The sequence below is a fragment of the Ananas comosus genome, linkage group 13, assembly GCF_001540865.1.
Source record: "Ananas comosus cultivar F153 linkage group 13, ASM154086v1, whole genome shotgun sequence".
Classification (NCBI taxonomy): Eukaryota; Viridiplantae; Streptophyta; class Magnoliopsida; order Poales; family Bromeliaceae; genus Ananas; species Ananas comosus.
This window is the reverse complement of record NC_033633.1, coordinates 10,408,073-10,432,665: the sequence shown is the minus strand read 5'-3', so window position 1 is coordinate 10,432,665 and position 24,593 is coordinate 10,408,073. Positions and strand designations below refer to the sequence as shown.

The window sequence follows — 24,593 nt, the reverse complement described above, 5'->3', positions numbered from 1 at the left end:
CTGTGATCAATGCCGAGAGTTTATTTAATTTTAGTTTTGATTATATTCTATAAATTCATTATTAATGCATCATCATGTATCAGGTAAGTAATCAACAAGGAGGACTGTCAATAATAAATAATAATAAATAATTCTCTTTCTTGAAAATAAAAATAAAAACTTCTGGAAAGAGTTTGTGGATAGAATAATCTATTTTTCTCTTATAAAGATTTTCGATGGTACGTTTAGCCATCAATATATACAAACATATATATAATTGAGCTTCTATACTTTAAAATTACCAAGTCACTGGTACTTGTAAGTTTTCAACCTTTGAATTAAGGGATTTGTGGTTTAGATGACAGTGATTCCCTAGAGTTGAGTAGGTGGGTTAGTTGATTAGTGTAATCTAATAGGTAAAAATGGTCAAAATGATAGATCTAACGGCGAAAAACTTATAAACACCAAATGCTTGATACTTTTAAAAACTTCACAACAGGACTATATATGTATATGCACGTACACCTTGTCATTGGTGCTTATAGGTTTTCGCCCCTTGGATTGAGGGATCTCTTGTTACAATGATAGTGGTCCTAGAGAGTGGTTGGTTGAATAATATGATCTAACAGGAGAAAATGGTCAAAAGGTAGATCTAACGGTGGAAAACATACAAACACTAGGTGCTTGGTGCTTTTAAAAGCTCCATAGCTGGATTATATATATATATATAGAGAGAGAGAGAGAGAGAGAGAGAGTTGAGCTAGAATACTACCGATAGCAAATGGGCTCTGTTGCCACCCATTTGTTTTCAATGATGAAGCCTTCAAATCGACGATCGGTACCGTTGAACATGATCTATACCACTTGAAGTGTTTAGAAATCAAATTTCATACATTTTCGATATTGTTCTCTTATCCATCGAGTGGACACAAAAATGAACGGCTGAAAATGAATATTTTTTAAAAAATGATGATAGGAGTCTTGTAATCAAGATCAAGAGTATAGATCTTATTTTAAATAGTTTAAAGAATTTTCTAACAAAAATTCAATTGATTTGGATATCTTTACGCCGTTAAACGAGAAAACAACTCATATTGACCATTAAAATTACAAATTTTGAAACCTTTTGATCATTAGGTAAATGATGTCGAAAAGATTTAAAATTTGATTTCTGAACACTTCAAGTGGTATAGATCATGTTCAACGGTGCCGATCGTCGATTTGGAGGCTCTATCATCGAAAACAAATGGGTGGCAACGGAGCCCGTTTGCTATCGATAGTATTCTAGCTCAACTATATATATATATATATATATATATATAATTGAGCTAGAATACTCTCGAAAGCACCAACCCTTTGGTCCTTTTGAGTTTCTTGCCCTTGGATTTACTTCTTGATTACTAATAACCTTTGGATCAAACACTATTTCACATACCACCACCTACCACCGCCTATCACCATCATTTCAACCCTACATCTCTCCAATGGTTAAAAACTCAAAAGCACCAACCCCTTGGTGCTTTTGAGACTAGCTCAACTCTCTATATATATAGAATTGAGCTAGAATACTTATAGAAGTATCACCCCCTCGGTGCTTCTAGGTTTCTAGCCCTTCGATCTACTCCTTGATTACTATGTATTGAGGTGGGTCGAATTTGATATTACCCGAAAGCAGAGAGTGGCTAATTCCTGAGTATATGTATCAGGATTAACCGAGTTTAATATATTTTTCACTCTAGTTATATGTGCTAGAGTAAGGATCTGACTAAGCCCTGAGGTATTATGTTAGGCTTCGTCGGATTTGATTTGCATAAGCTCTAAGTATATGTATTAGAGCTCGATCAGGTATGGATTTCACTCTAGGTAAGTGTACTAGAGCAAAAAGGCCGACTAGACCCTAAGTGTATGTATTAGGGCTAGTCGAGCTTGGTTTGACTGCCACTCTAGGTATATGTGCTAGAGTAAAAGGTTGACTAGACCCTAAGGATATGTATTAGGGTTAGTCGGATGAACTCTAAGTATTTGTGTTAGAGTTTCAATGAATTTGATATCATGTGATTGAATTCTAAGTATATAATTTAGAACTCTGTCGATTTAGAGATGTTTTGCCTTAGTATATGTGCTAAGGCGGGTGGGGTTGACTTAACTCTAAGTACATGTATTAGGGGTATTAATCTCGATTCTTGTATTTATAATAGGAGGGGTGGTGAGAGATATTTTGAGGGATTCAAAATTCGAAATTGAATTTTGAATAGGTTGTTGTGGTTGGTTGAAAGAAATTTGGGATTTGTTGGAAATTCAAAATTCGAAATCGAATTTTGAATGGATTGTTGGATGGTTGGAGGATATTTTGTGAATTGATTCGAAATTCGAAATCGAATTTTGAATGGATTGTGGAAGATACTTTGGGAGTTGGTTGGAAATTCGAAATTCGAAATCGAATTTTGAATGGGTTGTTGGAATGTTGGAGGGTATTTTGGAAATTGGTTGGGAATTCGAAATTCAAAATCGAATTTTGAATGGGTTGTTGGATGGTTGGAGGATATTTTGGAAATTGATTAGGAATTCAAAATTCAAAATCGAATTTTAAATGAGTTGTTGGAGAATATTTTGGAAATTAGTTGGGAATTCGAAATTCAAAATCGAATTTTGAATGGATTGTTGGAGGATGTTTTGGGAATTGGTTGAGAATTCGAAATTCGAAATTCGAAATCGAATTTTGAATGGGTTGTGATTTGAAATCGAATTTCGAACAAATATTTTATAGGATGTGGATGTGGGCCGTCGTTGTTCAGGCCCGCTTTAATTTATTAAGCCCAAATGATAATATTTAATTTTTTTTATTTATTTTTTGGTTTATTTATTCGTGATTGGAATCTTTGATTCTCCGTTTCTTCGGACCCTTCAACATTTCTTTGAAAATGTCAAATCAAATCCGATGGCCGAACAGATCTACGCCACCGTCATCAACTTCACCGACGACATCTACAACATCGCCGATTTGATACTTTCGAAAGAAGAGGGGAGGGAAATATTTGATTCCCCGTTTCTACGGACCCTTCAACATTTCTTCGAAAATGTCAAATCAAATCTGACGGCCAAACAAATCCGTACTACCTTCATCAACTTCATCGACATCATCTACAACACCGACGGTTTGATACTTTCGAAAGAAGAGGGGAGGGGAATCTTTGATTCCCCATTTCTTCGGACCCTTCAACATTTTCTTCGAAAATGTCAAATCAAATTCGATGGCCGAACAGATCCACGCCACCGTCATCAACTTCGTCGACGTTATCTGCAGCATCGCAAGAAGAGGGGAGGGGAATCTTTGATTCCCCGTTTTTTCGGACCCCAAATCAAAATCAAAACAGGAATTTTTTCGGACCCCAAATCAGAACGAAACGGGGATTTCTTCGGACCCCAAATCAAAATTAAAACGGGAATTTCTTCGGACCCGAAATCAGAACCAAACGGGGATTTCTTCGGACCCCAAATCAAAATTAAAACGGGAATTTCTTCGGACCCGAAATCAGAACCAAACGGGGACTTCTTCGGACCCCAAATCAAAATTAAAACGGGAATTTCTTCGGACCCCAAATCAAGATCAAACGGGGATTTCTTCGAACCCAAATCAAATTGAAAAATTAAATCTAAATTGGAGAATCAAACGGGGATTTCTTCGGACCCCAAATCAAATCCAATTGGATAATCAAACGAAAATTTCTTCGGACCCCAAATCAAATTAAAAAATCAAATCCAAATCGAAATCAAACGGGAATTTCTTCGGACCCCAAATCAAATTGAAAAATTAAATCCAAATCCAAAATCAAAAAGGGATTTAGGGCTAGTCGAGCTTGGTTTGACTTCCACTCTAGGTATATGTGCTAGAGTAAAAGGTTGACTAGACCCCAAAGGTATGTATTAGGGTTAGTCGGATGAACTCTAAGGATATGTATTAGAGTTCGAATGAATTTGATATCATTTGACTGAATTCTAAGTATATAATTTAGAACTCTGTCGATTTGGAGATGTTTTGCCTTAGTATATGTGCTAAGGCGGGTGGGGTTGACTTAACCCTAAGTACATGTATTAGAGGTAGTCGATATTTGATTTTTACTCTAGGTATATATGCTAGAGTAAAGAGGTTTATGATGAACTTGGTATGGTTTGGTTTATGGGGTTTGGTTTATGATTCATGAGATTTGGTTCATGAACTTGGGTATGGTTCATGGGATTTGGATATGGTTCATGAGCTTTGGTATATAGTTTATGGTTCATGAACTTGATTCATTTGGTTCACGTACTTGGTTTATTGTTCATGAGATTTGGGTATTGGATTTGATTCATGAACTTGAATATGGTTCATTGGGTTTGGTATATGAGATTTGGTTTATGGACTTGGGAATGGTTCATGGGATATGGTGTATGGTTCATGAGATTTGGTTTATGGATATGGTTCATAGTTTATGGTTCATGAATTTGGTTTGTGGTTATGGGTTTGGTTTATGGTTCATGAGACTCGGTTCATGAACTTAAGTATGGTTCATAAGGTTTGGTTATGGTTCATGGTTCATAAGGTGTGGTTCATGAACTTGTTATGATTCATGGACTTGGTTTATTGTTTATGAGTTTGGTTTATGGTTTATGAGATTTGGATATGGTTTTGTGTATGCCTCACAGTATTTGGTGTATGGTTCATGAGGTTGGATATATGGTCCATGAACTTGGGTATGGTTCGTGGTGTTTGGTTCATGGGATATGGTTCATGAACTTGATTTATGGTTCATGAACTTGGTTTATGATTCATGAACTTGGTGCATGGTTTATGGGTTTGGTTTATAGTTCATGAGACTCGGTTCATGAACTTGATTCATTTGGTTCATGGTTCATGGTTTATAAGGTATGGTTCATGAACTTGATTTATGTTTCATGAACTTGGTGTATGGTTTATGGGATTTGGTTGGTTCATGGTTTATGGGATTTGGTTCATGAACTTGGGTATGAATCCAAGTTGGAAGTCGGTTTTGGATTCTATTTGTGATTGGATTTGGATTTTGGGTTATTTGTGGACTGGATTGGATTTGAGTTTTAGGTTTTATTTGGGTTTCGTTCGGATTTGGGTTTTGGGTTTTATTTGGGTTTTGGTTTGGTTTGGGTTTGGTTTTGTAATATACTGAACTTTTGCAAATTGCGGAGTTCAAGTGTGTGGAATGAAATGTGGAACTATCCTACATGTTCTAAAAGGGTTTGGACAAATTTTTGAACTAGTTAGAGGATGATTGAAAAGCTAGAAGTGAGAAAGTGCATTGCAATTTCGAAATTGGCATTTTCTACATTGGTGTACCGGTACAAGCATAATGCTGTACCGGTACAACAAGCAGCAGCAGCTGCAGCTGCGTGGCAGCAGGGTTACTTTGGTCTTTTCACCTCCCATACTTATCCCCAACACCCCAGCACGACCCCAGGAGCTGAGGTATGGTTGCTCGAGCTCAGGGTATCATCTTCTCCACTCTCTCTCTCTAGGGTTCTCTCTCTCTACGAGTAAAGTCGCCGTTTGCGCCGATTTCGCGCCGCTCTCGTCGCTCGCTATTTAGGTGGACTTAGGGCCAGCTTTTAAAAGGTAAAATGGGGTGTTTTGACAGTATAATTCATGTCTAATGCTGAGAATCACTGAAAGAGAGTTTTAGAGGGCTATTTAACTTGAGTTCTCTCTAATTCATAGTTTAGCGTCGGATTTTGACGTGTTTTGGGTTTCGTTGCTTCCATCTGCGTGTAACAGGGATTCCAGCAGCTAGAGGTGAGATTTTTAGCTGTGAATTGACCCCCTTAGACCAGGGATGATCTAATTTGAAGCTTGCTTGAGGTAATTAGCTACTTACAAAGCTAATTCGGAACAAAATGCGATGTTGGAACAACTTGATGTAGTTTGGCATGTTTACTTCGCAGCATGTTTCTAAACCTTATTGAATCGAATTGGTGATCTTGGGAACTGGTTTGGAAGATGTTCTAACAAGGGGTAAGTGGAAATTTCAGTTAGGAAGCTGAATTATTAAGGATTGGCCATATTAACGCATATATAAGTTTATTAATGTCGTATTGATGTTGTTCGCAGCGAGAATTCAACTGACCTTTGGGTCATCTTTGGTTTGCTTTGGGAAGCCTTTCGAGACTTAATTTGAGGTACTAAAGAGAACCAAACCAGCGATTTATGTTACTACTTTATACTAAATGTGAATTGAGCCGAAATCGGACATTGCGGCCGTAGTTTTAATCCGATGTTGATGTTTGTTTTTCAGCGGAGTTGAGATCTATTGGAGTTGACTGTGGGACATAGTAATAGGTGGGTTTGACCTAACCAGAGCAAGTGAAGCTCCCCTATGTTCTATATGTACCTATAGAATTATCGCATAAGTGCATTTAGTGATTATGTGATTGATAGAGAATTTGGAACATGGCACCGTAATGTTTGATGCTTAAGTAGAATAAAATCTCTATAAAGTAGAGAGCATATATACATGAAAGTATTTATATTGATATTCAATTCAGTTGAATGACTTATGAACAAGTGTAGGATGCACTTATAAAGGAGAGAACAATGACATTCTTTTGACTCTAAAGTAGAGAACTATGACATGCTTTGTGACTATATTGGTAGTGCCTTGATAGTGAAAAAATTCTAATGCCAGGTGTAAATTAGCATTACTCTTACAAGCTTACTAAACTAGTGGATTCTAGTTTTTGTTACTATTTGTTATATTGAATTTCCGATCGATGATCGAGACTGAACACATTACAAATGAAAACATGATAATTAAGACATGTGGACAGTGGAATATGCTTGCTTGCCATCGTGCTCATTCGCACACGCTTGTGAGGGTCGCTCCCTACAAGCCGGCACTCCGGAGTTGTCCTACGCGATAGTTGCTCGCCCGTGTAGGATTGGGCGCCGAAGTGGATTGCCGTGGGGAGTGTATACTACCACGGGGCCATTAGGCACGGCGCAAGCTGGACTACCTGGTGTAGGTCCTGATATATGAAAAAGGAAAACTCTAAATGAGACTAAGTACTAAATGACTTTTGACAGTAATGAATGCTTACCAGTTACAGTGTACAGTAGTTACTTACACATTCGTGCTTATGTTTATGTTTATATTCATTACTGTAGAAAACTATTACATGCTGATTACATGCTCATTACTTGTTAACATCATGCTTATAGATCATGCAATTATCGTTTTTGCTTCCATTTAGTACATCATGAGCCTAGTGGTGTAATTCGCCGAGGCTGGCGGCTTACCCACTGGGAACTATTGTTTATAGTTCTCACGCCCTTTTGGTGGTTGTTTTTACAGAGCCAGCTACTGGAGAGGTTGGGGATCGTGGCAAAGGAGTCTCGTCTAGCTAGACATTGCTAGGAGCATGCTAGTCGATCACCTTGTTACTCGGGCTACGGCCGAGGGTGATGTCCCTATGTATAGAGAGACTACCATTGTATCTAATTTTTGTTTACCCGTGTTGTATATTTGCTATTTGGACCGAGAATTACAGTTGTGATACTTCTCTTCTGTCGAGATTTTTGGATTGTATGTTTTTGTTCTTTTGCTTATAGTATATCGACTTGTACTTTGCTCTGATATCAGGATAGAATTTTCTATGTTCTATTTCCTATCGTTTTGTTTCTTGTAGACGCCTTATATACTGCAGGTGTATGGCGGGTCTGTGCACGTACCAGATATGCTTTCGCTGGTATCCGGGCTTGACAGATTATAGTGGTATCAGAGCCTAGGGTTGAGTCTTAGTAGATCTAGCAAACTTTAGGCTGGTTGGACTATAAGAATAGGCTCGTGAGAGATGAGATCTAGTTGAGTTTGTTGTTAGCGAAAGTATTTTGATTGGGTAATTTATAAACTCTGAGTGGTAGGAGTTTGATCGGGATGTGCACTTAATAACTTTGCAGAGGGCCACGTTGGCGGCCGACAACGTGACATCGGAAGTTAGTATATGTTACATTTCGTTACTTTCGCTTAATTATCTAATTTATATTAGAAGTAAAGGTTCAATAGCATAGATTTTATTAATTTATATTTGTTTTTGTGCTGCAGCTCAAGAAGCCTTTGACTCGTTCACAAGCCGCCGGGGCAGCTGAGGCGGCGGATGCCGAGGAAGTGGTGACCTCCGTTACTTCTGGATCTAGTGAGATTCATGAGTTGCAGGATCAGCTCGCGAAGCTGACGGATTTGGTGCTCAGCAGGCTGCGGCAGCGCGACAGCAGATGGATGCCGCACGTCGGCAGGAGGACAAGATGAAGAGGTTAGAGGATTTACTATTGCGGCAGACGACCGACAGAGAGATTCCTGATCCTATACCTACAGTACCAGACAGGGATGCGACAGTGAGAGCACAGTCACCAGTCCCAGACACACCCCAGTAGCTCCGAGGGTAGAGCCCCGACAGGAGACAGTTGTACCACCACCCGTGCATGTGGCTGTGGCAGGGACAGTGTTATCTGAGATGGTGGGGGTTGAGGAGCGACAGCGGATGATGGAAAGGTTGAATGAGTTTCGTCATTGCAACCCTCGTGTCTTTGACGGGAAAAAAGCTGATCATTGGGTGGTCGAGAAATGGCTAATGCATATGGAGAAGCTATTCTATGATACTTTCGTCGATGAGCGATATCGGGTTTGGTTTACGACACACCACCTTGATGGCGAGGCTTACAGGTGGTGGATAGATATCCGTGAGGATCCCCGTACTGATTTGTTCGCTATTACCTGGACGAGATTCAAGGAGTTATTACTGACAACCTATTTCCCGCAGAGTGTTAAGAGGCAAATGGAAAAGGATTTGAGAAACCTGAGGCAGGGGGACAGGACAGTAGCAGAGTATGAGCGAGAGTTCTCCCGATTGCTGCATTGTGTTCCTTTTGTGGTCAGAGATGATGAGGACAAGGCTCGAATTTTTTAGGCAGGTTTGCGGCCTGCGATTTTCAGATTAGTCCAAGCGTCAAACCTATCGACTTATAGAGAGGTGGTAAACCGGGCTTTGATTGTGGAAAGGGGGGCAGAGATTATGAAGGAAAGAGATATGGTCGATCGGAGTAAAGAAAAGAGGCCAACGGCTGAGAGCAATGGTCAGCAATCCTTCAGGAGACCACCAAAGTATTCAAAAGGCCAATCGGGCCAGTCAAGAGGTCGAGGTTCTTCAACACGCCGTGGAGCACCCGAGCGTCGTCCACAGCCGCGTTGTGTTATCTGTGGTGGGCCTCACGTACCGCCACAGTGTCCACAACGTGGGGGCAGGTGTTTTCTCTGCGGTCAAGAGGGCCATTTTCATTCAGAGTGCCCGAGAGGTTCTTCACCTGCACCTTCATCAGCATCAGCACCTGCATCTTCTGCTCCGAGCCAGGGGACTCCATCAGCACCCTCTCAGTATAGACGATCACCGGGACAGCGGCAGTTTGAGAGTCCTCGGCAGGGTTCGAGTGGGCGTATGTATGCCGCCCAGACTGAGGAGGCCGCAACAGCGGAGGAGGTCATAACAGGTATCATTATGCTTTATGATATTCGTGTTCGTGCATTATTTGATACTGGTGCTTCGCATTCTTTTATTGATCGGCAGTTCGCCGAGTTGCATAGCATTCAGGTAGTACCTACTTTGCATCTGGGACGAGTGATCGTACCCGACCATACCCTAGATGTTCGTGAGTTTTGCCCTCGCTGCCCAGTTCGGGTAGGCGACTGGATTATGCCAGTGGACCTTTTAGCACTACACAAACTAGGGGAGTTTGATGTAGTACTGGGTATGGATTGGTTGACTCAGTATTATGCCACCATAGATTGCACGAACAGAACGGTGACCTTTAGGGAGCCGGGTCAGCAGGAGTTTATTTACAGGGGATGTCAGAGTTCATTGTTCGCAATGACCATTAGTTCTTCGCGAGCACGACAGTTGATTCGGAGGGGTTGTGTAGCCTATTTGGCTAGCATTTCTGTCAGTGACGGAGGAGCCGTCAAGGTTGAAGATATCCCAGTTGTGCAAGAATTCGGGGATGTGTTTCCAGCTGAGTTGCCGGGTATGCCACCTGATAGGAAAGTTGAGTTTGTGATTGATCTTGTCCCTGAGACTACCCCTATTTCAAAAGCACCCTATAGGATGGCACCCGCTGAGTTGAAAGAGCTGAAGGCACAATTGCAAGATTTATTAGATAAGGATTTTATTCGACCGAGTGTATCTCCCTGGGAAGCCCCGGTGTTGTTTGTTAAGAAAAAGGATGGATCTCTTCGATTGTGTGTGGATTATCGAGAAATTAACAAAGTCACAATCAAGAATAAATATTCATTACCCAGAATCGATGATTTATTCGATCAGCTACAAGGATCGAGAGTGTATTCTAAGATCGATTTGCAATTAGGTTATCATCAACTTAAGATCAAGCCTGAAGAGGTTTCCAAGACCGCTTTTAGAACACGGTATGGGCATTATGAATTTACAGTTATGCCATTTGGACTGACAAATGCCCCAGCAGCCTTTATGGATTTAATGAACCGTGTCTTTAAGCCCTATTTGGACAGATTTGTGGTCGTGTTTATCGACGATATCTTGATATATTCTCGAAGTGACGAGGAACATGAAAACCATTTAAGAGTGGTGTTACAAGTACTTCGAGAAAAGAAATTGTTTGCAAAACTAAAGAAATGCGAATTTTGGCTTCGAGAAGTAGTATTTCTAGGACATGTCATTTCAGAGGCTGGGATAGCTGTGGATCCAAAGAAGATTGAAGCGATTAAAGATTGGCCTAGGCCGACAAATGTTACAGAGATTCGGAGTTTCCTTGGTTTGGCAGGATACTACCGCAGATTTGTAGAAGGGTTTGCGAAGATGTCTACTCCTCTTACTCGACTCACTCATAAAGGAGCTAAATTCCTGTGGAACGGAGCCTGCGAAAGAAGCTTTCAAGAGCTGAAAGAACGGTTGACTACTGCCCCGATCTTAGCACTACCGGTTACTGGAATGGATTATGTGATTTACAGCGATGCGTCGCTGAATGGATTAGGGTGCGTTCTAATGCAGAGTAGCCGAGTAATTGCTTATGCATCTCGTCAATTGAAGGATTATGAAAAGAACTATCCTACACATGATCTAGAGCTGACAGCTGTTGTCTTTGTCTTGAAACTCTGGCGTCACTACCTCTATGGTGAACGTTGCGAAGTTTATACGGATCATAAAAGCTTAAAGTATCTGTTTACTCAGAAGAAATTAAACTTGAGACAACGTAGATGGTTGGAGTTGCTCAAGGACTATGATTTGACCATCCTCTATAATTCAAGAAAAGCTAATGTCGTAGCAAATACTTTAAGTCGAAAATCGACGAAAAATTTGGCGATGTCGATAACTATGCAACCACTGTTGGTAAAGAAAATGGAGCAGTTGAATTTGGAAGTTGTAGCTCCTGACACATCTTGGAGACTTATGTCATTGGTGGTGCAACCTACCCTGATCGACCGAATTAAAGAAAAGCAAGCTCAAGATGAATTCCTGCAAAAGATTCGAGCAAAGATCACTGTTGATCAGATTGGTGAGTTTCGAGTGGATGATCAGGGACTGTTAAGATTTTGTGATAGAATTTGTGTGCCTGCCGATCCAGATATTAAATAGGAGATTTTAAAGGAGGCACATCGGGCACCGTATACGTTACACCCTGGGAGTACAAAAATGTATAAAGATCTGAAGTCAATTTACTGGTGGCCTAGAATGAAAAAGAAAGTTGCTGATTTTGTGGCCAGATGCTTAACCTGTCAGCAGGTTAAGGCTGAACATCGACTTCCTGCGGGGAAACTACAAAGTTTACCTATACCAGTGTGGAAGTGGGAGAGGATCACTATCGATTTCATTGTTGGATTACCTCGCTCACAAGCAGGCACTACAGGAAATTAGTTAAAAGGCGGCACTTATTTAGCGCCTTTTTGAAATGGGCCGACCCAAAATAATAGCCCAAATTATAAATTCCTCCTCTCTTTATCTGGGCCTAGCCCATAAGTAATTACCCATCTCCTTCTCTCTCTCTCTCTCTCTCTCTCTCTCTCTTTCTTTCTCTCTCTCTAGGCCCAAATTAATTACACATCTCCTTCTACACAGACCCAAAAACCCGACACCTCGCCCTTTCTCCCTCGCGGATCGACCGCACACATTTTCTAGGGTTGCTATCGTCTTCTCCAACATCTTCCTCTCTAGGGTTTTCTCCTCAATCATTTTCTAGGGTTTTTGGGTGGATCGAAGGGGGGCGCTTGCGTGGTGATCGACGTGGGGCGCGGTGGCGAAGAGGCAGAAGGGGGCGGCGGCGGAGGAGGAGATGGGGACGGGGAGAAGGTGTGCCGGATCTGCCATTTGAGCCCGGATCAAGGGGAGGAGGCATCCGAGTTGATCCAGCTCGGTTGCGTATGCAAAGACGATCTCGGGATCGTGCATCGTCACTGCGCCGAGGCGTGGTTCAAGCTAAGGGGCAACAGGTAAAGAGTGTTAAGCTTCAATTTGATCACTCTTTAGTGTTTTTTTTTTTTTTTTGGTGTTGGATTCGTACGACTAATGTATTGCGATGCATTACTTGATCTGGTAGTTTGAAGTTCATATCATCTGGGAGTGCTTTGATTGGTGGTAATGTTTAAGTATGATCCAAATTCCTTTTATATAGTTTGTTGTTAAATGAGAGATTTGTAGCTCTGATAAACCATATAGGAAAGGTGATTTGTAGCTCTAATCTAATATTTACTCCTTAAAGTTTGACCTTAATTTCATTTAGACAGTTTAAATTGAGAACCAAAACTGAAATTGGGCTCAAACTTTCAGGGTTAAATTGCTAAAATTGCAATTTGAGGACGAAATTGAAATCTTTAGGGGTTAAATTGCTAAAATTGCAATTTGAGGACGAAATTGAAATCTTTAGGGGTTAAATTGCTAAAATTGCAATTTGAGGATGATATTAGAATCAAGTCAAATCTCAAGAACTATATTGTTACAAATTGAAACTTGGAGGGAGGAATTGAAATTAAGGTCAAACATAAGGGACTTAATTTCTAATTAACCCTCTCATATAGTAACAAGTAGAAATAGAAACAGAATTGAAGGAGAGACTTGCAAGTGGGTGCTTTTGCCTATCTTTTTATTTAGCACACATCCAACCTCAGAGTCCAATCTGGAAAAGAATATATTGCCAAAGTTTGGTTGGTAAGAATCTTCCTTATTTGGTAATGGGTGGACTGAAGTTCTCTTCTACTTGCAAATAACAAAGAGGACTTCTCTTTCATCTTATCTAGTTTGTGGTTTACTTTTATCACCGTCACAGCCCCATGACATTGTGAAGCATGCATGGCTTGTGACATTGACTCCCTCTCAAAGCATCCCCTGTCACATGTTGAAAAGTGGAAAAACCCACTTCTTTATTTAAAATGCTTTACTTCATCATTTAGCGAAAGAAAATAATACTATCCGTATGTTCAAAAAATGGTGTAAACCGTGTCGTTATCTTGTCATTTTTTTTAAATCTTGGAATGAAGGATATAAAAGTTGCATTTTTTTTTAAAGATGTCCATGAAGTATTGTTCTGCTGCTGCATGGTAAAAGCCAATTTCACATACCACTTTTGTTTTTTACAGGAGCCCACAAGGTTTGGGCATTTTGCAAAGTTGGTGCTGCCAGTTTAAACTGCCAAACCATTAATTGGTAGTTAGATCAATGCTTGTTGAATAAAAATTATTGCCTTAACAGATAACAAAGCTAAACATGATCCTTTTAAGCTAGAAAATATTAGAAATGAAAAATAACTACAGCTACAAAGTTGCAAGGCCATATGCTAATTTGGGAAAATTTAAACAAATTCAGTATATATATGTGATAGCAGATAGTTGTCCTCATCACATTTGGAGATAGAAGTATTGCCTATTAGAATACGGGGAAAGCAGGCATCATGCAACCTTTCTCAAATAGTTGATGTACTAAATAGATAATAATTCCGCAGACTATCATTCACTTGACATCATGCCAAGAGCCCTAAGGGAATCCATTCATTAGAATGATTTCCCTGAAGCTTAAAGTATGCAGAATTTCAAGCTCTAGGATATTTTAAGCTATTCAATACATTAGATTGTTTGATGTAGTAACCAATAATACACAACCAAAACTTTTTGTAATGTGGAGAGAAGTACATAATCCGTATCTGTTGTTTGGGGGATAAGAGACAACGAAATGCTTCGAGCTGAAAATCCAGGAGACTAAGGAAATATATACTTCAGGAGTTCAGCGAATGAATGAGTTTGCTAATTCACTGCAGTGGAAATCTTTTTCGGACTTAGAGGAGATGAAGCTAATGTTTTCTTCTCATGCACTGGCACTTGGGAATGTATGAATTAGAAGGCCACTATAGATATTGAATAAAATGTTCTATACTATAAGTACTCATTTAGCTGACTACTTTCTGTATTGTTTATAGTTTCTAGTCACTGCAGTTTCAGAGGCTGAGCAAGTTCTGAATGATCTTCAGAGATCTCTCTCTGAACAAAAAGAATTACTTGCTTTCTCTGCACAACAACAGGAGATGGTATGGTTTTTATTTTCGTTAAAGAAAAATCTCTTTAGCTGTTGAAAGACTAATTTAGTGACTCTTGATAAATCACAGGTATTGCAAAGGAGTCTTCTTTCAACACAAGCCATATCAAAGACAACAGTAGATTTCTTCAATGATTTAAAGGCCCATGCCTGTAAGCTTATGAAAGAGACTGACGAAAATCATATGGAAAGAATGCATCAACTAGCAGATTTTGAGGAGACATTTAAGGTAAATTTAGTAAATAATAATAAATCTATTCGGATATGCTATATTTATAGGAATGGTAAGTTGAATAGATTGCTTCTTTCAGGAACTGTCAGCTAAAGAAGAAAAGGCAGCCATTGAAAAGATTGTTGGAATATTAGCAAGCTTAACAGCCATGAGAACAAATATGGTCACCTGCCCTTAGGCCAAAATTTTTTTACTTGTTTCTTTTTGTGAGAAAAATAGAAATGCAAGCCAGAGTTTTTGTTTTTATTATTTTAATCAGGTTTCATCCACCGTACATAGACTAAGTGAAAGATGTAGTCAAGAGGCGAATAAATTGCAATTACACATGTCTAGCATGCAACAAGCTTCAAATAATGCTAAAAAGGAGTGGATTTCCTTCGTAGAAAAAGGAGAAAGCCGGTACCAGGAAGATATATCTTCAAGCGCTAGACTCCGAAATAATATGGAAAATGTCCTTCACCAATGGTATGTATTCTTATTGCATAACTATTATTTTATATATTCCGAGTTCCATAATGTAAATTTGTGTTCTCATTTGCTAATCACTTTTTAAGTTTTATTAGAAAATTTAGCTAGATATATGATTTTTCTTAATCCATATGCAGTTCGGAGAAAGTAGGGCAGTCAATGTGTCATTGGGCGCATACTCAATTATCCATCAACTAGCTTAATAAGAATTTTGGTGCAGAAATCGAGTATTCAATTGAGTAGGTCTCATTACCATTGGAATTAGCTGACTTAAATAGTTAAGCTGTATTTTCTTCATGTTTTCAGTTACTTGTGTTTAATTTTGGCTTGCAGTCGAACAAATCAAGATAATGGAAATGTTTTTGGAGAATTAGTCTCTGAGTCTTCAAAGACTGATATGGAGTTTGACAAGGCAATTGGAGATCTACTAGCTTCTTCAAAGAGTAAAAATTAACTTAAAACTTCATTTTTTTCAGCTTATATAAATGTATGAATATTTTATAATGGTGTTTTTGTACTTATTGAAAAGGTTCTCTTCTTCTGGATAATCAAACAACAGAGGGGATAGAACCTTTTTCAAGCTTCTGCTTGGATCATTTAAAATCATTGCAGGATAACCACAGTGGAAGCATAGAGTCTATTAGAATCCTGACGGAGAAGTGCTTTCTAGAAGATTACTTGGTGAGAACTTCCGATACCTTCGAAATGAAGTTACCTGGTCAAGTTTGAGTTATTATTATTATTTTTAGTTTTGTTTTTCTAAGTTCAGACAATTTGATTTGCATACTACAATAGGACATTGGTTGAACTGTGAAATAAGTATTATGTTAGTGACTTATGTTAACTTACTGAACAGATTGATAGTCCAATTAGGAGGCCTCTGAGAGAGCAAGAGATCAGTGTACCAAGCTTGAAATCGATAGAGGAGTTGAGGAAATCTTTAACTGATGTGGTTAGGGAGTTTAGATCAGAAAATGGATTGAAGGGGGAAGTAGGAGGGAAGCAACAGATGGATGATCAACTTAAACAAACACCAAGAATTCCATTCATGTCCATCAATTAAAGAGATAAGTTCATTCTCAAGAGGTACTCATTTGGACTGCTTGTGACCTTAATGTAGTACAGTAAGAAGTTCCTGTACTGATCATATCATGTTTTGAGGCTGAGTGCTAATTTGTGATATTAGGACATTATTATTGGATGTGGCTAGATAGTTAGCATGGTCTTTGAAGTTTGTGTATGAAATTTTAGGCGAGAATTTCGGTATATATGTGCTAAGAGAATTAATTATAGATTAGAAGGTCTAGAAAGGACTGAGGTTTGTTTGGTTTGAAAAGGTCTTTCTTGGAAATGTTTTCTTGAGTAGAACTGCTCGAAGTAAACTAACAATAAGTAGCTAGATTATCTGCTATTACAACACCATAGGATCTTGGTGGGCCCAAATTGTGTGACTGTTTTGTTGGACAATAGCTTTTTGTTGAGTAGAAGCTTCAAACCGGAGGTTTTGCTTTTGACACTGAGAGCTCATTTCATCTTATTAGTCGAGCCGAAGGCAATTTAGGTTGTTGTCTACAGTATGTCTTGTTTGTTCTTCTATCTTTCTTTCCTTACCTAAATCTGATCCCATCTGAATCTTCGAGCCGAAATCAATTTAGGCAATTTAGCAATTTAGGCATCTGAATCTTCTCGAGAGGATGTGATTGCAATGGAAAATAAAATTTATATCGAAGTCATAAGAAAAGAGTATGGTGGCCGAGTGGGAGAGCTAGGATTGATCCCATCTGAAAGTTGTGTGTGTTATAACTCGGAATCAATGGAAGAAGTACAAAAGTTAAGAGAGGAAGTGCAAGAGAATAAAAAAATGGTTCTCAACAGCAATCACAATTAGCTGCCGATATGGAATTTATAAGACAAAAAATGCGAGATTGTAACCTTGGTGGCAGTCGTCAGGTAGGAAAAATGACTTTATCTAGATAATTTTATCGATTTTATCATTATATTTTAATTGTTAATTATATCTTTATTTTATTGAAAGAAATTTTTGTTTTTGTTACAGGATCCCGAGTCTTCGGGCACTTGCTATACGTCAGCATCATCAAATCCTTCCAATGATACTTGATCATTTTTTTTGTATTTGGACTTACTATGCCCTTTAGTATCATTTTATGTTTTGAGCTACTGTGTCATTTCTAAAAAACTGTTTTTGGATATTATAGTTTTTTATCATTTTATTGATGTTGAGAATATGTTGAACAATTAGTATTTTGGTTTCATTCGATACTCTTAGCTTATATATGAATGAAATAACTTTTTTGCTATGAATGTGTCATTTTTGTATTGTATCTTTTATACAATTATCCCTAGCTAATATACATATTAAAAAGTCCATATATTTCGATCAATAGTAGCTTTATAAAAAGTTATTGAATTTGCATATTAACAGCTTACAAAAGCCACAACATAATTTTATTAATAGCATTGAAAAAGCCGCAAAAACTATAGTATTGTGGCACACTAAATGTCGCTCTACTAATTAAAGGCGGCTTTTCAATTGCCGTAACTTTTAAAAACAGTAGAAATTGCAGTATTGTGGCAAAAAGCCACTATAGATAATCAAAGACAGCTATAATAGTGCCACAATTTGAATGCTGATAGTGGCTTCCAAAAAGCCGCTATAGACATTAAAATGCGGCTTTTACAAGATGCCGATATATTGACATAGACCTATACCGACTCAGTTTTCACCGGCTTTTTTTGTGGCTTTTTCAGAAAAGTCGGTACTTTTTGTTGCGACTTTTAAAAAAGCCGCTATAGGTACCCATAAAAGCCACCTTTAATATAAAATGTTGTAGTGAGGTCACGATGCCATTTGGGTAATTGTGGATGGATTGACCAAATCTGCCCACTTTATCCCAATCCATACAGTCTGGTCAGGTGAGAGACTCGCACAAGTGTACCTTGATGAAATTGTGCGATTACATGGAGTACCAGCCTCTATTATTTCTGATCGAGACACCCAATTTGTTTCACATTTCTGGAGGAGTTTACAAGAGGCTCTGGGTACCCGATTGGATTTTAGTACTGCTTTCCACCCTCAGAGTGATGGGTAGTCTGAGCGTACCATCCAGACCCTCGAGGATATGTTGCGAGCCTGCGTGATTGACTACCAGGGCAATTGGCCACAGTTCTTACCGATGGCTAAATTTGCTTATAACAATAGTTATCAAGCAAGTATTCAGATGACACCGCTTGAAGCCCTTTATGGTAGAAAGTGTAGATCACCATTTTATTGGAGTGAAGTGGGGGAAAGATTAGTTTTGGGTCCGGATGTGTTACAAGAGGCTGAAGCTAAAGTTCGACTTGCACGAGAACGTCTACTGACAGCTCAAAGTCGACAAAAGAATTATGCGGATAAACGTCGGCGAGAATTGGAATTTCAAATTAGCGATCATGTATTCTTGAAAGATTCACCGTCAAAGGGGGTTAAGAGATTTGGTATTCGAGGGAAGTTAAGTCCTCGATTTATTGGACCTTATGAGGTGTTGGAGCGGATAGGCCCCGTAGCGTATCAGCTTGCTTTACCGCCGAACCTATCGGGAGTGCATAATGTGTTTCATGTATCTACACTTCGAAAGTATATTTTTGATCCAAACCACATACTTGAGAGTACCCTAGTGGATTTACGAGAAAATCTGAGCTTTGAGGAGTATCCAGTGAGAATCATAGCTCGAGAAGTGAAACGGCTTCGAAACCGCGAGATACCCTACGTAAAGATACTTTGGAGCAATTACGATGAACGAGAAGCCACTTGGGAACTGGAGAGTGCAATGCAAGAGCACTACCCCTACCTTTTCTCAACAGAATCTTGAGGTAAGTATTTACAAGTTTCGCGGACGAAACTTCTTTTTAGGAGGGGTGAATGTAATACACTGAACTTTTGCAAATTGCGGAGTTCGAGTGTGTGGAATGAAATGTGGAACTATCCTACATATTCTAAAAGGGTTTGGACAAGTTTTTGAATGAGTTAGAGGATGATTGGAAAGCTAGAAGTTAGAAAGTGCATTGCAATTTCGAAATTGGCATTTTCTACATTGGTGTACCGGTACAAGCATAATGCTGTCCCGGTACAGCAAGCAGCAGCAGCTGCAGCTGTGTGGCAGCAGGGTTACTTTGGTCTTTTCACCTCCCATACTTATCCCCAACACCCCAGCACGACCCCAAGAGCTGAGGTATGGTTGCTGGAGCTCAGGGTATCATCTTCTCCACTCTCTCTCTCTAGGGTTCTCTCTCTCTACGAGTAAAGTCGCCGTTTGCGCCGATTTCGCGCCGCTCTCGTCGCTCGCTGTTTAGGTGGACTTGGGGCCAGCTTTTAAAAGGTAAAATGGAGTGTTTTGACAGTATGATTCATGTCTAATGCTGAGAATCACTGAAAGAGAGTTTTAGAGGGCTATTTAACTTGAGTTCTCTCTAATTCATAGTTTAGCGTCGAATTTTGACGCGTTTTGGGTTTCTTTGCTTCCATCTGCGTGTAACAGGGATTCCAGCAGCTAGAGGTGAGATTTTTAGCTGTGAATTGATCCCCTTAGACCAGGGATGATCTAATTTGAAGCTTGCTTGAGGTAATTAGCTACTTACAAAGCTAATTCGGAACTAAATGCGATTTGTTGGAACAACTTGATGCAGTTTGGCATGTTTGCTTCGCAGCAGGTTTCTGAACCTTATTGAATCGAATTGGTGATCTTGGGAACTGGTTTGGAAGGTGTTCTAACAAGGGGTAAGTGGAAATTTCAGTTAGGAAGCTGAATTATTAAGGTTTCGGCCATATTAACGCATATATAAGTTTATTAATGTCGTGTTGATGTTGTTCGTAGCGGGAATTCAACTGACCTTTGGGTCATCTTTGGTTGGCTTTGGCAAGCCTTTCGAGACTTAATTTGAGGTACTAAAGAGAACCAAACCAGCGATTTATGTTACTACTTTATACTAAATGTGAATTGAGCCGAAATCGGACATTGCGGCCGTAGTTTTAATCCGATGTTGATGTTTGCTTTTCAGCGGAGTTGAGGTCTATTGGAGTTGACTGTGGGACATAGTAATAGGTGGGTTTGACCTAACAAGAGCAAATGAAGCTCCCCTATGTTCTATATGTACCTATAGAATTATCTCATAAGTGCATTTAGTGATTATGTGATTGATAGAGAATTTGGAACATGGCACCGTAATGTTTGATGCTTAAGTAGAATAAAATCTCTATAAAGTAGAGAGCATATATATATGAAAGTATTTATATTGATATTCAATTCAGTTGAATGACTTATGAACAAGTATAGGATGCACTTATAAAGAAGAGAACAATGACATTCTTTTGACTCTAAAGTAGAGAATTATGACATACTTTGTGATTATATTGGTAGTGCCATGATAGTGAAAAGATTCTAATACCAGGTGTAAATTAGCATTACTCTTGCATGCTTACTAAACTAGTGGATTCTAGTTGTTGTTACTATTTGTTATATTGAAATTTCCGATCGAGGATCGAGACTGAGCACATTACAAATGAAAACATGATAATTGAGACATGTGGACAGTGGAATATGCTTGCTTGCCATCGTGCTCATTCGCACACGCTTGTGAGGGTCGCTCCCTACAAGCCGGCACTCCGGAGTTGACCTACGCGACAGTTGCTAGCTCGTGCGGGATTGGGCGCCGAAGTGGATTGCCGTGGGGAGTGTATACTACCACGGGGCCATTAGGCGCGGCGCAAGCTGGACTACCTGGTGTAGGTCCTGATATATGAAAAAGGAAAACTCTAAATGAGACTAAGTACTAAATGACTTTTGACAGTAATGAATGCTTACCAGTTACAGTGTACAGTAGTTACTTACACATTCATACTTATGTTTATGTTTATATTCATTACTGTAGAAAACTATTACATGCTGATTACATGCTCATTACTTGTTAACATCATGCTTATAGATCATACAATTATCGTTTTTGCTTCCATTTAGTACATCATGAGCCTAGTGGTGTAATTCGTCGAGGCTGGCGGCTTACCCACTGGGACTATTGTTTATAGTTCTCACGCCCTTTTGGTGGTTGTTTTTACAGAGCCATCTACTGAAGAGGTTAGGGATCGTGGCAAGGGAGTCGCGTCTAGCTAGACATTGCTAGGAGCATGCTAGTCGATCACCTTGCTACTCCGGCTACGGCCGAGGGTGATGTCCCTATGTATAGAGAGACTACCATTGTATCTAATTTTTGTATACCCGTGTTGTATATTTGCTATTTGGACCGAGAACTATAGTTGTGATACTTATCTTCTGTTGAGATTTTTGGATTGTATGTTTTTGTTCTTTTGCTTATAGTATATCGACTTGTCTTTGCTCTGATATCAGAATAGGATTTTCTATATTCTATTTCATATCGTTTTGTTTCTTGTAGACGCCTTATATACTGCAGGTGTATGGCGGGTCTGTGCACGTACCGGATATGCTTCCGCTGGTATCCGGGCGTGACAGGTTTGGGTTTGGATTTGATTTGGTTTGGGTTTGGGTTCGGATTTTATTTGGGTTTGGATTTGATTTTGTTTGGATTTGGGTTCGGATTTTATTTAGGTTTTTGTTTGGTTTGGGTTTGTATGTGGACTTGGTTTGGTTTGGGTTCTTATGTGAACTTGATTCGGTTTGGGTTCGTATGTGAACTTGGTTTGATTTGGGTTTGAATGTGAACTTGGTTCAGATTTGGTTTGTATGTGGGCTTGATTCGGTTTGGGTTCGAATGTGAACTTGATTCGGTTTGGGTTCGAATGTGAATTTGATTCGGTTTGGGTTTGAATGTAAACTTGATTCGGTTTGGGTTCGTATGTGGACTTGATTTGGTTTGGGTTCGAATGTGAACTTGATTCGGATTTGGTTTGTATGTGGACTTGATTTGGTTTGGGTTCGTATGTGAACTTGATTCGGATTTGGGTTCGGGTGTGAACTTGATTTTCTTTTCAATTCTATTTCGTGTTCGAGGCAATCCTCTTTTGATTTTGCACTTGATTTGGATCCAAAGAAATCCCTTTTTGATTTTGGTTTGATTTGGAGTCCGAAGAAATTCCTTTTTGATTTTGAATTTGGATTTGATTTTCTAATTTGATTTTGGGTCCGAAAAAATCCCCATTTGATTCTCCAATTAGATTTGATTTGGGGTCCGAAGAAATCCCCGTTTGATTTTTCAATTTAGATTTGCTTTTTCAATTTGATTTGGGGTCCGAAGAAATCCCCGTTTAATCTTGATTTGGGGTCCGAAGAAATTCCCGTTGTAATTTTGATTTGGGGTCCGAAGAAATTTCCGTTTGGTTCTGATTTGGGGTCCGAAAAAATTCTCGTTTTAATTTTGATTTCGGGTCCGAAGAAATTCCCGTTTGGTTCTGATTTGGGGTCCGAAGAAATCCCTGTTTTGATTTTGATTTGGGATCCGAAGAAACGGGGAATCAAAGATTCCCCTCCCATCTTCTTGCGATGCTGCAGATGACGTCGACGAAGTTGATGACAGTGGCGTGGATCTATTTGGCCATCGGATTTGATTTGATATTTTCGTAGAAATGTTGAAGGGTCCGAAGAAATTGGGAATCAAAGATTCCCCTCTCCTCTTCTTTCGAAAGTATCAAACCGTCGGTGTTGTAGATGATGTCGATGAAGTTGATGACGGTAGTGCGGATCTGTTTAGCCGTCGGATTTGATTTGACATTTTCGAAGAAATGTTGAAGGGTCCGAAGAAACGGGGAATCAAAGATTCCCCTCCCCTCTTCTTTCGAAAGTATCAAACCGGCGATGTTGTAGATGTCGTCGGTGAAGTTGATGACGGTGGCGTGGATCTGTTCGGCCATCGGATTTGATTTTTCGAAGAAATGTTGAAGGGTCCGAAGAAACAGGGAATCAAAGACTCCCTCCCCTCTTCTTTCGAAACTATCAAGCCATCGATGTTAGGGGTGGTCGCGGCAAAGTAGATCACCCATTCCATCATCAACGACTTCGAATGGGGTATTGAGAGGTCCGAAGAAACGGGAAGCCATTGGCTTCCCTCCACTCTCCCATCGAAGCCATCTAGACGGTAAGGATGACTACGTTAGCAGGACCAAAGAAAGAAAAAAAAAGAAGGGAGGAAGTAAAGAGATCTTTTTTTATATATATATTATTATTATTTTTTGATACGCTTGATTTTGTTTTCTCTGTTTTCTTTCTTTCTTTCTTTCTTTCTTTCTTTCTTTCTTTTTTCTTTTTTTTTTCNTTTTTTTTTTTTTTTTTTTTTTTTACCTGTTGATCAGATGATGGATCGGATAAAGCAGCTCAGCGATCTCTCCTACTTTCGGCAGCTTGGCGATCTCTCCTACTTTCGGCAGCTTGGCGATCTCTCATTCTTTCTGCGGCTCGGCGATCTCTCTTCCTTTCCGCGGCTCTGCGAGCTTTCCTCCTTTCCGCGGCTTGGCGATCTCTCCTCCTTTGAATTTTTTTTGTACATCAGAACGTATGTAGCAATCTATTTTTTTTTCTTCTTCGTCTATCGTATCGTCCCCCGTATTGATCTCGATTCTCGTATTTATAATGGGAGGGGTGGTGAGAGATATTTTGAGGGATTCAAAATTCGAAGTTGAATTTTGAATAGGTTGTTGTGGTTGGTTGAAAGATATTTGGGATTGGTTGGAAATTCAAAATTTGAAATCGAATTTTGAATGAGTTGTTGGATGGTTGGAGGATATTTTGTTGATTGATTCGAAATTCGTAATCGAATTTATAACCATACACCAAATTCATAAACCATAAACTATGAATCATATCCATAAACCAAATCTCATGAACCATACACCATATCCTATGAACCATGCCCAAGTCCATAAACCAAATCTCATATGCCAAACCCAATGAACCATATTCAAGTTTATAAATCAAATCCAATACTCAAATCTCATGAACAATAAACCAAGTTCGTGAACCAAATGAATCAAGTTCATGAACCATGAACTATATACCAAAGCTCATGAAATCCAAATCCCATGAACCATACCCAAGTTCATGAACCAAATCTCATGAACCATAAACCAAACCCCATAAACCAAACCATACCAAGTTCATCATAAACCTCTTTACTCTAGCATATATACCTAGAGTAAAAATCAAATATTGACTACCCCTAATACATGTACTTAGGGTTAAGTCAACCCCACCCGCCTTAGCACATATACTAAAGCAAAATATCTCCAAATTGACAGAGTTCTAAATTATATACTTAAAATTCAGTTAAATGATATTAAATTCATTCGAACTCT

The 24,593-nt window shown here is 39.2% G+C and overlaps 1 protein-coding gene and 2 long non-coding RNA genes across 5 annotated transcripts; all 3 read left to right on the top strand.

The window, feature by feature from the left end:
* Window positions 5,370–7,594, top strand: LOC109719749. Its single transcript, XR_002218766.1, has 6 exons — window positions 5,370–5,602; window positions 5,762–5,845; window positions 5,929–5,998; window positions 6,095–6,162; window positions 6,279–6,322; window positions 7,335–7,594. It is a non-coding gene; the product is annotated as an uncharacterized LOC109719749 (long non-coding RNA).
* Window positions 12,088–17,522, top strand: LOC109719134 (kinesin-like protein KIN-5B). Of its 2 annotated transcripts, XM_020245667.1 has the most exons (10): window positions 12,088–12,488; window positions 14,465–14,572; window positions 14,651–14,809; window positions 14,892–14,975; window positions 15,072–15,277; window positions 15,418–15,519; window positions 15,614–15,723; window positions 15,810–15,961; window positions 16,137–17,230; window positions 17,337–17,522. In XM_020245667.1, the coding sequence occupies exons 1-6, from the start codon at window positions 12,420–12,422 to the stop codon at window positions 15,476–15,478; spliced, it is 687 nt and encodes a 228-aa protein (XP_020101256.1). In that variant the 5' UTR covers window positions 12,088–12,419; the 3' UTR covers window positions 15,479–15,519; window positions 15,614–15,723; window positions 15,810–15,961; window positions 16,137–17,230; window positions 17,337–17,522. The 2 variants fall into 2 exon arrangements, with proteins under 2 accessions (XP_020101256.1, XP_020101255.1); XM_020245666.1 differs by lacking the exon at window positions 16,137–17,230.
* LOC109719796 lies at window positions 19,418–21,417 on the top strand. 2 transcript variants are annotated; one of them, XR_002218782.1, is made up of 6 exons: window positions 19,418–19,656; window positions 19,816–19,899; window positions 19,985–20,054; window positions 20,152–20,219; window positions 20,336–20,379; window positions 21,392–21,417. It is a non-coding gene; the product is annotated as an uncharacterized LOC109719796 (long non-coding RNA). The 2 variants fall into 2 exon arrangements; XR_002218781.1 differs by having other exon boundaries at window positions 19,419–19,656; window positions 19,988–20,054.

What these genes read in the sequence shown, in the direction of transcription:
- LOC109719134 (XM_020245666.1), top strand. Translation starts at nt 12,420, where the DNA reads ATGCAAAGACGATCTCGGGATCGTGCATCGTCACTGCGCCGAGGCGTG. An exon ending in CTGCACAACAACAGGAGATG is followed by an intron (nt 14,573 to 14,650) that starts GTATGGTTTTTA and finishes GATAAATCACAG; the next exon opens with GTATTGCAAAGGAGTCTTCT. An exon ending in GAAAATGTCCTTCACCAATG is followed by an intron (nt 15,278 to 15,417) that starts GTATGTATTCTT and finishes ATCCATATGCAG; the next exon opens with TTCGGAGAAAGTAGGGCAGT.